Genomic DNA, 13,554 nt, shown 5'->3' with positions numbered 1-13,554 from the left:
TCGAGGACTTGGAGCAGTGCTTATGCAGGAAGGGAGAGTTGTTTCATATGCCTCAAGACAACTGAAGCCCCATGAGTTGAATTATGCCACGCATGATTTGGAGTTAGCAGCCGTAGTGCATGCATTGAAGACATGGAGACATTTCCTCATTGGAAACCATTGTGAGGTGTACACGGATCATAAGAGTTTGAAGTACATTTTCACACAGAAGGAGTTGAATCTCAGACAAAGGAGATGGTTGGAGCTTATCAAAGATTATGATATGAAATTGCACTATCACCCCGGAAAGGCTAATGTAGTAGCTGACGCGTTAAGCCGTAAGAGCCATGTCAATACGTTAATGATGGGAGGGATACCCAAGGAGTTAGCAGAAAATCTTCGTGAACTATGTGTGGAAATAGTTCCGAGAGCCTATGTAGCAGCACTAGAGATTCAGTCAACTTTGATGGATAGAATCAGAGAAGCTCAAAAAACTGACAAAGAGATTGCCGCTATAAAGGAGAAACTGAGCAAAGGAAAAGCTAAAGGATTTCGTGAGGATGAGCATGATACCCTATGGTTTGAAGACCGTGTTTACGTGCCCATAACCCGGAGATCAGGAAGTTGATTTTGCAAGAGGCACACGATTCACCGTATTCCATTCACCCAGGGGATACCAAGATGTATTTGGATTTGAAGGATATTTTCTGGTGGACGGGAATGAAGAAGGATATTGCGGAGTATGTAGCAGTTTGTGATGTATGCCAGAGAGTAAAGGCAGAGCATCAGAAGCCAGCAGGATTGTTACAACCATTGCCGATACCCGAATGGAAGTGGGATAAGTTAGGCATGGATTTTATCACGGGATTGCCCAGGACTCGTTCAGGCCATGACTCAATTTGGGTTGTAGTTGATCGATTGACGAAAGTAGCTCATTTCATCCCAAGTAAAGACCACTTACACCAGTGCTAAGTTGGCAAAGATATACATGACCAGGATCGTATGTCTGCATGGAGTTCCAAGGAGTATCGTATTAGATAGAGGAACCCAGTTTACCTCAAAGTTATGGAAGCAGTTGCACGAAACTTTGGGTACCAGGCTAGAGTTCAGTACAGCTTTTCATCCACAGACAGATGGACAGACCGAGAGAGTAAATCAGATTTTGGAGGATATGCTGAGAGCTTGTGCGCTAGATTATGGATCTAGTTGGGACGATAATTTGCCATATGCAGAGTTCTCTTACAACAACAGTTACCAAACCAGTTTGAAGATGGCCCCTTTCGAAGCTTTGTACGGAAGGAGGTGCAGGACACCGCTGTCGTGGGACGAAGTCGGAGACCGCCAGTTATTTGGACCTGACTTGATTAAAGAGTCTGAACAGAAGGTGAAATTGATTCGCGATAGGCTCAAGATAGCCCAGTCCAGACAGAAGAGTTATGCAGATTCTAAAAGCAAGGAGACAGTTTACGAAGTCGGAGATAGAGCTTATCTTCGAGTATCTCCACTTCGGGGAACAAAGCGTTTTGGAGTTAAAGGGAAGTTAGCGCCACGATTTGTAGGACCATATCGAGTTTTGGAACGTATGGAGAAGTGGCCTACAAGTTGGAATTGCCCGAAGGATTGTCAGGAGTACATGATGTGTTCCACGTTTCTCAGTTAAAGAAGTGTCATGCGGAGATGGCTGACGTACCGTTGAGAGATACTGTGGCTTTGGAAACTATTCAGTTGGATAACGATTTGACCTACGAGGAGAAACCAGTTAAGATCCTCGAGTTTGCCAGCCGAGTTACTCGCAGCAAGGTTATCAAGTTTTGCAAGGTTCATTGGAGCCACCACACGAAGGATGAAGCCACCTGGGAGCGAGAGGAAGATTTTCTCAAAGACCACCCTCACCTATTTTCTAGCCAACCCGAATCTCGAGGGCGAGATTCATCTTAAGGGGGGTAGGTTTGTAACATCCCAAATTTTCAATTTGGAATGTTATACATTAGATCATCATTGCATAGCATATTTTATTTTTGCATTTTGGTTGATCCTAGAAAATTCTACGCAACTCAAGGACCCATGGAGAGAGTTGGGGATTTCATTATTTTTATACTTGAGTTTTCTCAAATTTTGAGAGTAGGATCATTTGATTTTATTTATTTTATCATCAATTATTTATATTACAAAAATATGAGAGAGGGAATAAAATGACTTTCCCAAAATAGAGAAACATTGAGGATTTAATAATAAAATCAAACAAGATTTTATTTCGGAGTTTTTCGGTGTTTTATTTGAATTAAGGAAAAATGTGCGTTTTTCAAAATTGCATTTAGGCCCCAAATAAATGTTCACTTTGTCAGGCTTGATTTTAGAAGCCCGAGAAAATTTATTTCGAGATTTTTTAAGTCCGTTTAGTATTTCTTTTTATTTTTCTCCGAGCGGAAATAAATTAAAAAAACGAACCGACCTAACGGGCCGTGTCCGACTAGGACTCTGGCCCGACTAGGCTTTATAAGCCGAGGCCCAGCCCCGGGGAATCCTAGCCGCTCCAGCCCCCAACCCTAGCCGCTGCCCTAGCCGCCGCCCGGTCCCGCCGCTGCCGCCGCCGCCGCCCGCGCCGCCGCCGCCACCCGCCCGCGTCGCCGCCGCCGCTTCCCGTCGCGGCGCCGCCCCACGCCGCCGTCGCCGGACGCCGCCGCCGCCGCCGAGGTTCGCCGTCGCGCCTCGTTTTTCGTGCCTTCGGTTTTGAAAAAAAGCCGATCGGTTTTCGTTGGTTTAATAAATTTGGTTTTTTTAAATAGATCGGTTTTTCTGGTTTATTTATTTTTAGCGAGCGTTCGTCGTTTTTCTTTTTCTCGGATTAAATCCGCGATTTTTCTGATCGCGATTCCTGATCCGATTTTCGTTTTAGTTTAACTTTTCGCTCGTTTATCGAATCAGGCGATTCAAGCGCCTAGAGTTTCGTCTCAAAACCCTCTATCCGTTTAACCAACTTAAACAAGATTTTGCTACTGTAAAATTTGCACTAGATCCAGATTACTAGAACGAAGTTGTTTTCTTTCGCCGTTTGACTTTCGTTGCTTCGTTCGATTTGATTCTTTTTGCCAACCGGAGTTCTTAAGTTGAACCTTCTGGTTAGATCTCTTATTTGAGTTTTACCTGTGCATTAGTTGAGTACTTATTGTATGGTTGTTTGTTTGTCTGTGATAGAGTATCCGGAGTGCGCAGCCTGCTACCTCGAATCACTAGGTTTCTCGGATCATCAGCAAGGCAAGTAACACTTTGATCATACCTTTTCTACTACCCAGTTTTATTGCATTAGATCAATCCTCACACATTGCATGATTAGGATCTAATTAAATTGTGGGATGGGAAGTAGATGAGGTAGTACCTATTACCTGTTTATTATCAAACCTTTGGGGGTTACTTCTACGTTTGCTTATTATGCCATGCTATGCTAGTAGACGTGGATTGGGTGAGTGATATCCATGACAGATGTGAGATTGATAATTAATGGTTTATCTAAGGTGGCAACTTAAACACACATCTGGGTGGATTAAGGCACCTGGGTATTCCAAGACTTGCTTGTTTTCTTTTGGACCGCCACCCAGGCTCAAAGGGATCATGAGACTATTCATACTAGAAACTTCTGTGTGCAGCCACAAGCTATTATGGGCTCTAGCATAGTTGACTAAGTTGTGCGAACTCTTACAGTGGTAGACTAGCAGATGTAGGGGATGTAGGTGGTACGGTCTACCCGATCGTAAGGTGCTAGCGCTTCTGAAAGACTATGTCTTGGTCATCCGTCTTCTCAAACACCATGTAGTGCGAGAAAACAAACGGAGGCGATCGAGTCTTGTGGGGAAAAGTGCGCAAACCTCTGCAGAGTGTAACAAACTAATCATGGTTAGCCGTGTCCCCGGTTAAGGACATCTTGAGTATCTAGTACTTGGATTATCATGTGAATCTCAACATGTTACTCTAAATTAATTTTGTTGGGTTATGTTTAATGATGATGCTTAATTGGGATTGAGAATGCTATCAACCATTCTCAATGTTTAACAACCACCTTGATAGTAATTAAAATTTTATTCCTTTGAAGTAGGGAAAAATTGGCTTTACGCAAAACTGTAACCATAGAGCTTTCCACCAGCCAAATATGCATATAGTATAGCTATTTCATTCCATTACTCTCTGTGTGTTACCTTGCCAGCATATTCCATGTGCTGACCCGTTTTTGGGCTGCAACATTAATGTTGCAGACTTTTCAGACGACGATTAAGGAGTTTTTAGGTTGTGGTTCTATACTCAGTGATGCCGTTGGAGTTGATGGACTCACTTATCTTCCAAGCCTTCCACTGTTATCGTTATTAGATGGCCTTAAGCCATATTTATTGTAATAAGTTCTCTTTTGAGACATTCGATGTAATAAGTGTGTGATTGCTACTCTGCTATAAATCCTCCGAGTACTGTGTGGTGTCAGCATTACTGATCCAGGGATGACACCGGAGCACAGAGATCAGACTGTTTGAGGTCTGGTCGCTACAAGTGATAACCCACAAGTATAGGGGATCAATTGTAGCCTCTTTCGATAAGTAAGAGTGTCGAACCCAACGAGGAGCTAAAGGTAGAATAAATATTCCCTCAAGTTCTATCGACCACCGATACAACTCTACGCACACTTGGCGTTTGCTTTACCGAAAACAAGTATGGAACTAGAAGTACTTTGTAGGTGTTTTTGGGTAAGCTTGCAAGAAAGTAAAGAGCACGGAAATAAAGACTAGGGGCTGCTAAGATAAAGACACAACTAAATTAGCTTTAGTAAAGAGCTTTTGTCAACAAGAAAGTTATTTGTCCCTAGGCAATCGATAACTAGACCGGTAATCATTATTGCAATTTTATTTGAGGGAGAGGCATAAGCTAACATACTTTCTCTACATGGATCATATGCACTTATGATTGGAACTCTAGCAAGCATCCACAACTACTAAAGATTCATTAAGGTAAAACCCAACCATAGCACTAAAGCATCAAGTCCCCTTTATCCCATACGCAAACAACCTACTTACTCGGGTCTGTGCTTCTGTCACTCACGCCACCCACCATAAGCAAATCATAAGCATATTGCAAACCCTACAGCGGGAATCCCTCATGCTTGCGCGACACGGAGAGCACCATAGGACAGCTCCAATAATAAAACATACAACTCAAACCAATCACGATCATCAAATAGCGATTAGGGCAAAACAGATCTACTCAAACATCATATGATAGCCATACATCATTGGGAAATAATATATAGCGTTGAGCACCATGTTTAAGTAGAGATTACAGCGGGTAAGAGAGAGGTTACACCGCTGCATAGAGGGGGGAAGAGTTGATGATGATGGTGGTGAAGTTGTTGGTGAAGATGGCGGTGATGATGATGGCCCCGGCAGTGCTCCGGCGCCACCGGAAGCAAGGGGGAGAGAGCCCCCCTTCTTCTTCTTCTTCCTTGACCTCCTCCCTAGATGGGAGAAGGGTTTCCCCTCTGGTCCTTGGCTCCCATGGCGTGGGAGGGGCGAGAGCCCCTCCGAGATTGGATCTATCTCTATGTTTCTCTCTGGTTCTGCGTTCTGTTCTGGCTCTGTTTCACCGTTTCGTATATATGTGGAGATCCGTAACTCCGATTGGCCTGAAACCTTCACCGTGATTTTTTTTCTGAATATTAGCTTTCTTGCGGCAAAAGAAGAGCGTCAACCGCCTTACGGTGGGCTCACGAGGGTAGGGGCACCCCCCTTCCTCGTGACCACCTCGGCACTGGTTCGCGTTGATTTTCCTTCCGAATTTTCCATATTTTCCAAAAATAGGCTCCGTCCGTTTTTATCCCGTTTGGACTCCGTTTGATATGGATATTCTGCGAAACCAAAAACATGCAACAGACAGGAACTGGCACTGGGCACCGGATCAATATGTTAGTCCCAAAAATAGTATAAAAAGTTGCCAAAAAGTATATGAAAGTTGAATAATATTGGCATGGAACAATCAAAAATTATAGATACGACGGAGACGTATCAGCGAGCTACGCGGCGGCGGCTACGAGATCTCGGCCATGGCGGAATAGCTAGCTAGGGTTCGAGCGCGAGAAGGGGAATATGAGGAAAACGGAGAGGGGATCATGGCGCATCCGCTGGCGTCGGCGGCGAGCTTGGGGATGCGTTGACAGTGGCGGATCGACGCCGGCGTTCGGCGAACCGAGGCGGTAGTGACAAGCTCAAAGGCTCGCTGTGGTGCTCCCGGGCTCGTGTTCATCGTTGAGGATATGCAGCGTGGCTCGCCGGAGCTTTTAGACAACTTCGGGAGGCGAGGCGACGGCGGTAGACGCGGTTCGGGGAAGAGAGCAGAGGAGGACAGGATAGTCACGGGCCAGGGGAAAGAGAGAGCTGGGTCGAGGGCCCAGTTGGGCCTCAACTTAGTTTTTCAGGGTGGCCGGTGCGGTGCGGGGCGTAAAATCCATCGCTGCGCAGATTACTACCGTATCGGAAGTTTAATTAGGACGTGACTAGTTTATTACATGGACTCTACCTATTGCATCGCCAACACGGGGATAATGCATGGCTGTTAGCTGCGAAAGATATCAAAGAGCACAAATAAAAGAGGCCACTGAGTTCAACCCGTGACCCAGCACCAAAAGGTGCACACGGACGAAAAGATGGCCTCCGAGCCCATCCGTGACCCAGCACCGATAAGTGTGCACGGACCAAAACAAATGCAGTGAAAAGATCCCCTATGAAGGCACAGTCGTAAAAAAAATAGCGCAATTACACCCCCGGGGTCTTCTTTCCTCGCACCCAAATCCACGTCCTCACCACGCGCAGAGCATCGGACCCCCTCCCCAGCTCGCCGCTTCCACACCTCAAGGGGAGTGCCTACCCCCGCCGTCATGGCCTTGGCCACTGTAATAAATAATGACAAAATTTGTATAAAATTTACACATAATTTGCGTCTCTTTATAATATGCGAGAATAAGCACATAAAATTTACATTGATTTTACATATAATAGTGGTATTTTCGCAAATTTTACTAAGTAATAAATTGTTAGCATGATATTACCCTTAAAGAAGAAGGAAAATAAAATTAAAATAAGAAGTTATCTGAGGAAGAATGAAAACTCTTTAAGAACAAAGAAAATGAAAAACTAAAACAAATAATGGCAAAATTTGCATACAATTTGCCAATAAATTACGTATTTTTATAATATGCTCTCGTGGTCGCGCCACCCGTCCTGCACAGACTAGCTGCATGTTGCATGCATGCGGTACTCTACGCGTGTGTGCTAAGAGAATTGACTAATCCTAATTGTTTTTTTTTTTGTTTGTCTAGGACACGTATAAATGGCTCAATCAAGCATAAAGAGAAAAATAATATCTACACAATCTTCACCTAAGATCAATTACATAGGACTTATATGTGCAATCTTATAGCACATCCAGATGTGCTTTAGCAAAACTTTTATTTTTTAGTCAACTCAAGTATAGCTAAAGCATTGCCAAATGTTGTTTTTTGTCCTCCTAGCACTGACTCGACTTTGAATGAACTTGGCGTTGGTGCAACCTTTCTATATTTTTTGGTTTTTGTTACTGCCTTTTAGGGGAGCTAGGATTGCTTGTTTTGATGTTTGCTTGTAACCAGAAAACCCCTGTTTCTTGATGTGTGCCTTTTGCAATTGGCAAGTGTGTAGCCGTTTCATTGGCACCTTTGTATTGGCCGGACGTGTGGTCTGGCAGGGCATCGACCGAACGAGTTCGCCTGGCACGAGAAGTTCTTGGAGCGAACGCCCCTCGTATAGGCCTTTTGTTGTGACTAAGAAAAAGAAAAAATAAGGCCCAATTTAATCCGTGACCAAAAAACCCAGATTTGGCTGTGACTAATAAAGTCCTGATTTTGACGTGATGATAAATGAAAATTTTCCATGACAAAAAAATTACTGTAAAACTTACCATGATACATATACAAACCAATTTCCCATCGGAAAAACATTTGAACAGATTATTGTGGCAATATATATCATTTTTTTGCCTTTTGTCATTTTAATTACAAAATTGACGTGGTAGATGTACATAAAAATTTGCCATGATATTTTAATTAAAATTTCGATGCTCCATATAAGGAATTTGGCATTTATGTCAAATAAGAGTAGTTACGACCAAAGTTGCCGTGGCAGATGTATAATAAATTTTGCCATGGTATTTTAAGGAAAATTTGTCATGCTTTTATATAAGAAATCTGTCATGTATGTGAAATAGCACAAAAAATTGATAAAAAAATTCCATGACAAATGCATGTTCAAATTTGCCATGGTATTTTTATCAAATATACCATGCTTTATAAAAAGAAATTTGTCATGAATGTGAAATAATACAAAAAAATGAAAAAAAATTGTGATGGCAAATACATGTTCAATTTGCCATGTTATTTTTTTACCGAAAATGCCATATTTTGCATAATAAAAATTACCGTGTATGTCAAATAGCACACAAAAATGATCAAAAATTTGCCATGGCAAGTGCATATTCAATTTTTCCATGCTATTTTTTTTACCTAATTTGCCATGATTTATAAAAGAAATTTGCCATTAATGTGAAATAATAAATTGCCATGGAAAATGCAAGTTCAATTTTTCCATGGTATTTTTACCAAAATTGCCATCTTTTGCGTAATAAAATTTCCATGTATGTGAAAATAACACAAACAAATGATTCAAAATTGCCACGCCAAGAATGCATATTAAAATATTGCCATGATATTTTATCAAAGTTTCCACGCTTTATGAAGAAATTTTGCCAAGAATGTGAAATAATACAAAAACGATACAAAATTGCCATGAAAATGCATGTTCAATTTTGCCATGATGTTTTTACCAAAATCGCCATCTTTTGCGTAATAAAATTGTCGAGTATGTGAAATAACACAAACAATTGATCAAAAATTGCCATGGAAAAATGCATATACAAAATTGCTGTGTTTTTTTATCAAATTTGCCATGAAAGAAATTTGCAAAGAATGTGAAGTACTAAAAAATTGATAAAAATTGCCATGAAAAATGCACGCTGAATTTTTCCATGATAGTTTTACCAAAATTGCCATCTTTTGCGTAATAAAATCATCATGTATGTGAAATAACACAAACAAATGATCAGAAAATTGACATGGAAAAATGAAAGCCAAATTGCCGTGGCACATGGAATAATATTGCCATGGCACGTAAAAAAATATGATAGAATTTTCCATGTTCTATGAATTAAATTTGCCATGATAGTCAAATTGAAATTGCCATGGTAAACTGGAAAATGATGTCGAAAACAGAACTAGCTAGCAAAAAAGCATGAAGCCTGAATTGTTGTATGGGGCATGGTGAATTGAAAAAGCCATGGCGAATGCAGTTGGCATGGGTAAAACAATTTCAATATGGCATGGCAAAAAAGGATCTCAAAGTAACCATGGCAATTTTCCTCGAATATACATGGCAAAGGCACAACAAAAGGTTGACACCATAGCAAAAATATATGTTGCATCGGCCGCAGGCGAGCAGGCGGCGCTTGCCTCGGCTCGCGACGACACCTAGAGCCGGTTGATGGAGAGAGACAACCCTGGAGCACGGCGGAGGCCTGATTCTTGGTGTCTGGCTAGGAGCTCGCATGACTCTGCTCTGGATCCGTTGTTGTAGCACAACACGCGGGGTTTTGACTGTCGCGATCTGGAATGGGATAGAAGAGAGGGAACGAGAGGAAATTGATAAGATAGAAGGAGTGAGGGCAGCGGGGGGCTTCTTTTTTCGTTCGGGCCAGGCGTGAGATCGAGCGAACGCTTTCAATCGCCGACGTGTCTGTTGATGGGTGTGTTAAGATTTGTGCTTATCATCCAACGGCTGCTGGCACGTTCGGTCTGAATATCAAAATTCCTAACGTTCAGCCCTTATCATTTGTGTTGTATAAAGTTGTTTCTTTTCCTTCTGTATGTTATAATGTTGACTATTAAGAGCTTCATTTAATTTAAAAACGGATGGAGGAAATGAATGGGCATAATTTTTTTTCCAAAAATTGTTTTCGCGCCAATCCATTGATTGTACTGCAGCTTTGGAAACAAAGCAAACTGGTGTGATTAGGTCTCAGTCGACTGGGATTTAACCAATTCTAAGAGCATCTCTAGCAGACCCCGCAAAATCCCGACCCGCAAAACGCGTTTGCAGTTCGACGCGGATCTCGTTTGCGGGTTAAAAACGTGCGCAGCCAAACAGAAACCGTATATGGAACTGCATAATTTGAAAAAAAAAACGCGGGAGAAATTGCAACCGTAGTAGTTCATTACATACTACATATACTACATGATCAAACACTGATTCATTACAAACACTAGTTCATACTACATACTGTATTCACTACTAGTACTAGAGGGGTGGGGATCTAAGGGCGGCGAGCTCGCGACCATGGACAACGTAGTGGAGGAGCTCAGTCCTCCTCGTCGAAGCTGCGGAGGTCGATGTACTTCGCCTTCTGCTCCTCGCGAATGCGCCCGCCACTCGTCGTCCTTCTCCTTGGCGGCAGGTTCGCTGCGACCGCCTGCTGGAACACGAGGTCATCGAGCTCCTCGTGGTGGCACCGACGCTCTGCCTCCTTGCGCAAGCTGCGTTCGGCAATGGTGGCCACGACAGCGTCGACATCGGCGACGAAGTCCTCGGGCCCGACGACGCGCGGCGCACGATCTCCTCGGGCTCCTGCTTGGCGGCGACGACCTCGACCTCCTTCGACCACTCCCTCTTCACGGGGAGAAGGCTCACGTCGGAAGAGGAAGAGCTCGCGGCGAAAGAGGGCCTCGCGGCGGAGGAGGGTGTACGCCCGTGCCGACGGTCGTATTCCTCCATCTCGCGGACGCGGAAGCTCGGCGGCGGCGAGAGGCCCCTCTTCGTCAACTTCCTCGCCCCGCGCTTCCTCGCGCCGTCTGACCGGACACGCTGCTCGCGCTCGGGGTCACTACCGCCGCCGGATCTGCTCCCAGAGCCGCGGCCGGAGCTCCACATGTGGCCCCACATGGCAGCTGGAGGCGGAAGGGGCTCATCGGCGGCGAGAAATATGAGAAGAGGAGTGGGGAATTGCGGAGAGACGCGGCGGCAGGGGGATAGAGTTTCGACCCGCAAATGCACCGCGAACCCGTAGATATACTGTTGGGGGAGGGCGGTTTGCGGTAAAAAAAATTATGGGTCCGGCGAGTATACGGGCTCGATTCTAGCTAGAAAATTGGGCCGAGCCCATATACTCGCTGGAATTTTGCAGGTTTGCCGATTTTGCGGGGTCTGCTAAAGTTGCTCTAACTCAAGTGACATAGCATGCAAGAGAGAAAAAAAATTGAAAAAATATTACACGGATCAATGTAAAACTTATGGATATAGTATCAACTGAGACTTAACGAAGTCGACTGAGACTTAGCAAGACTGAAAACAAAATTCTATATCTTACATTTTCTTCCTGGTGTTTCTTGTGTATATATATGTACCTGGCTACAAGTTTCTAAAAAAAGGGTACCTGGCTACTCCTAATTACTCTTTCCTGTGTAATGTATGTATAGAATGTAATGGAATCTTTGAATCCTTGCGCGAGCGATCACGATATGACCGTCTTGAGCCTGTAGTTCTTGACGATGCCGCTGTACACGACGAAGTTGAGCGTGCACATTGCAGCCATGGCCCAGAAGAAGTAGTCGAGGTGGCCCTTGTTGAGGTCGTCGGAGATCCACCCGGGGCTGTCTCCCGTCGCCGTGAAGGCCTCCACGATGGCGTAGATGAAGGAGCTCATGTAGCTCCCCAGCGCGATGGTGAGCAGAGCGAGCGACGTGCACATGCTTTTCATGGTGTCCGGCGCCTCGCCGAAGAAGAACTCCAGCTGCGCGATGTAGCAGAACACCTCTCCGCCGGCCAGGAAGAAGTACTGCGGCAGCTGCCACGCGATGCTGATCTCCTCCCCGCGCGCCGCGCTGTCGAGCCGCTTCATTTCCACGAGCGCCGCCACCGCCATGGTGAGCGCCATGAGGAGCCGCCCCGCGCCCATCCGCTGCAGCTGTGACGGCTCGCCGTCGCCGCTCGAGGAGAAGCTCCTCAACGCTGGCACGATCACCTTGTTGTAGAGGAGCACCCATGTCAGGACGCATATCACCTCGAACGAGACCAGCGACGCCGCGGGCACGGGCATCGACAGGATGGTCATTTCCATGGCACTGCCCTGCTGCACGAACGTGGTGTTCATCTGCGAGTAGGCCGATGACACGATGACGCTGGTGATCCAGACGGGCAGCAGCCGCAGAAGGATCTTGAGCTCCTCCACCTGAGTCACGGTGCAGAGCTTCCACGAGGTCGCCGCCTCCGGCCTCTCCTCCATGTCCGACTCTGTGACGATGGCCGCCTTGTCGAGGAACTTGAAGTCGCTGGTGTGCGCGATCTTAGGCTGGGGTGAGTCGATCTTGTCACTGACCTCGTAGAGGTGTTCGGCTTCGGCGGGCACCTTGATGCTGATTTTCTTGCACGCGGCGGCGACGACCTGGCAGAGGCTCTTGAGCGGCGTGCCTGCGGGCATGCGGCGCTTGTACATGGGCGTGGCGAGCACGAAGGCGGTGAAGGCGAGCGCGATGCAGGCGGTGGCGATGCCGAAGCCGAGGCCCCAGCTGATGTTCTGCTGGATCCAGACGAGAAACACGCCGGAGATGATGGGGCCGAAGCTCACGCAGAGGTAGAACCAGCTGAAGAAGGACGCCTTGCCCTCCCGGTCCGCCGCGCTGTCGTCGTCGAACTGCTCCGCTCCGAACGGCAGCAGCGACGAGCGCACCCCGCCGCACCCGATCGCCACGAGGTACAGCCCCACGAAAGCCACGGTCTGCGAGCTCAGCCCCCACGTGCCGGCGGTGCCGGCGCACGACGCGCCCGCCGCGCACAGCGCCGCCGTGGTGGTGGGCACGAAGGCGGAGAAGGTGACGAGCATCATGCCGAGAAGGTAGACGACGAGGGAGACGAGGATGGTGTTGTAGTTGCCCCAGAAGGAGTCGGCGATGATGGCGCCGAAGACGGGGGTGAGGTAGCTGGTGCCGAACCAGGTGGCGACGTTGGAGGCGCTGGCGAGGTTGCTGCCGTGGAGGACGGTCTCCAGGTACACCACCAGGTTGGTGGAGATGCCATTGAACGCCGTGCTCTCTAGACATTCGAACACTGCACCATTCAATTGCGAAAAGTTCAGTTAAACCACCAGCCTCTTCGAGCTACAATAAGAAGACAATAAGAAGAACATTGAGCTTTGCTTACATAGAATAACTGCTGGTGCCTTGCTGCCGCCCCGCTTCTTGTGCTTCAGGAGCGGCACCTGCAGGCTATCATCCTCCTGAACCTTTGGGCCGTGACTCTGCAGGAGCGGCGCGCGTTCGCCTCTCTCCAAGACGTCCATGACGCGGACGAGGTGATGGATTTGTTGGAAGCGGAAGTGGTCTGTGAAGGAATCACCTAGCTATCCTCTCTGAACTTTTTCTTTGCTCGCCACAGGCTTTGGCTGCTGCTGCTGTGTTGTGCTGCCGCG

The 13,554-nt window shown here is 46.3% G+C and overlaps 1 protein-coding gene across 1 annotated transcript; it reads right to left on the bottom strand.

The window, feature by feature from the left end:
- Positions 1-11,342: 11,342 nt before the first annotated feature.
- On the bottom strand, positions 11,343-13,554 carry LOC123128084 (protein NRT1/ PTR FAMILY 8.3). Its single transcript, XM_044547996.1, has 2 exons — positions 13,287-13,554; positions 11,343-13,193 (listed from the first exon to the last, which is right to left on the bottom strand). The coding sequence occupies exons 1-2, from the start codon at positions 13,423-13,425 to the stop codon at positions 11,602-11,604; spliced, it is 1,731 nt and encodes a 576-aa protein (XP_044403931.1). The 5' UTR covers positions 13,426-13,554; the 3' UTR covers positions 11,343-11,601.

Source organism: Triticum aestivum, chromosome 6A, assembly GCF_018294505.1.
Source record: "Triticum aestivum cultivar Chinese Spring chromosome 6A, IWGSC CS RefSeq v2.1, whole genome shotgun sequence".
Classification (NCBI taxonomy): Eukaryota; Viridiplantae; Streptophyta; class Magnoliopsida; order Poales; family Poaceae; genus Triticum; species Triticum aestivum.
The sequence above is the reverse complement of the archived record's forward strand: the minus strand, read 5'-3'. Positions and strand labels throughout refer to the sequence as shown.

What these genes read in the sequence shown, in the direction of transcription:
- LOC123128084 (XM_044547996.1), bottom strand. Translation starts at nt 13,425, where the DNA reads ATGGACGTCTTGGAGAGAGGCGAACGCGCGCCGCTCCTGCAGAGTCAC. An exon ending in GGCACCAGCAGTTATTCTAT is followed by an intron (nt 13,194 to 13,286) that starts GTAAGCAAAGCT and finishes TGAATGGTGCAG; the next exon opens with TGTTCGAATGTCTAGAGAGC.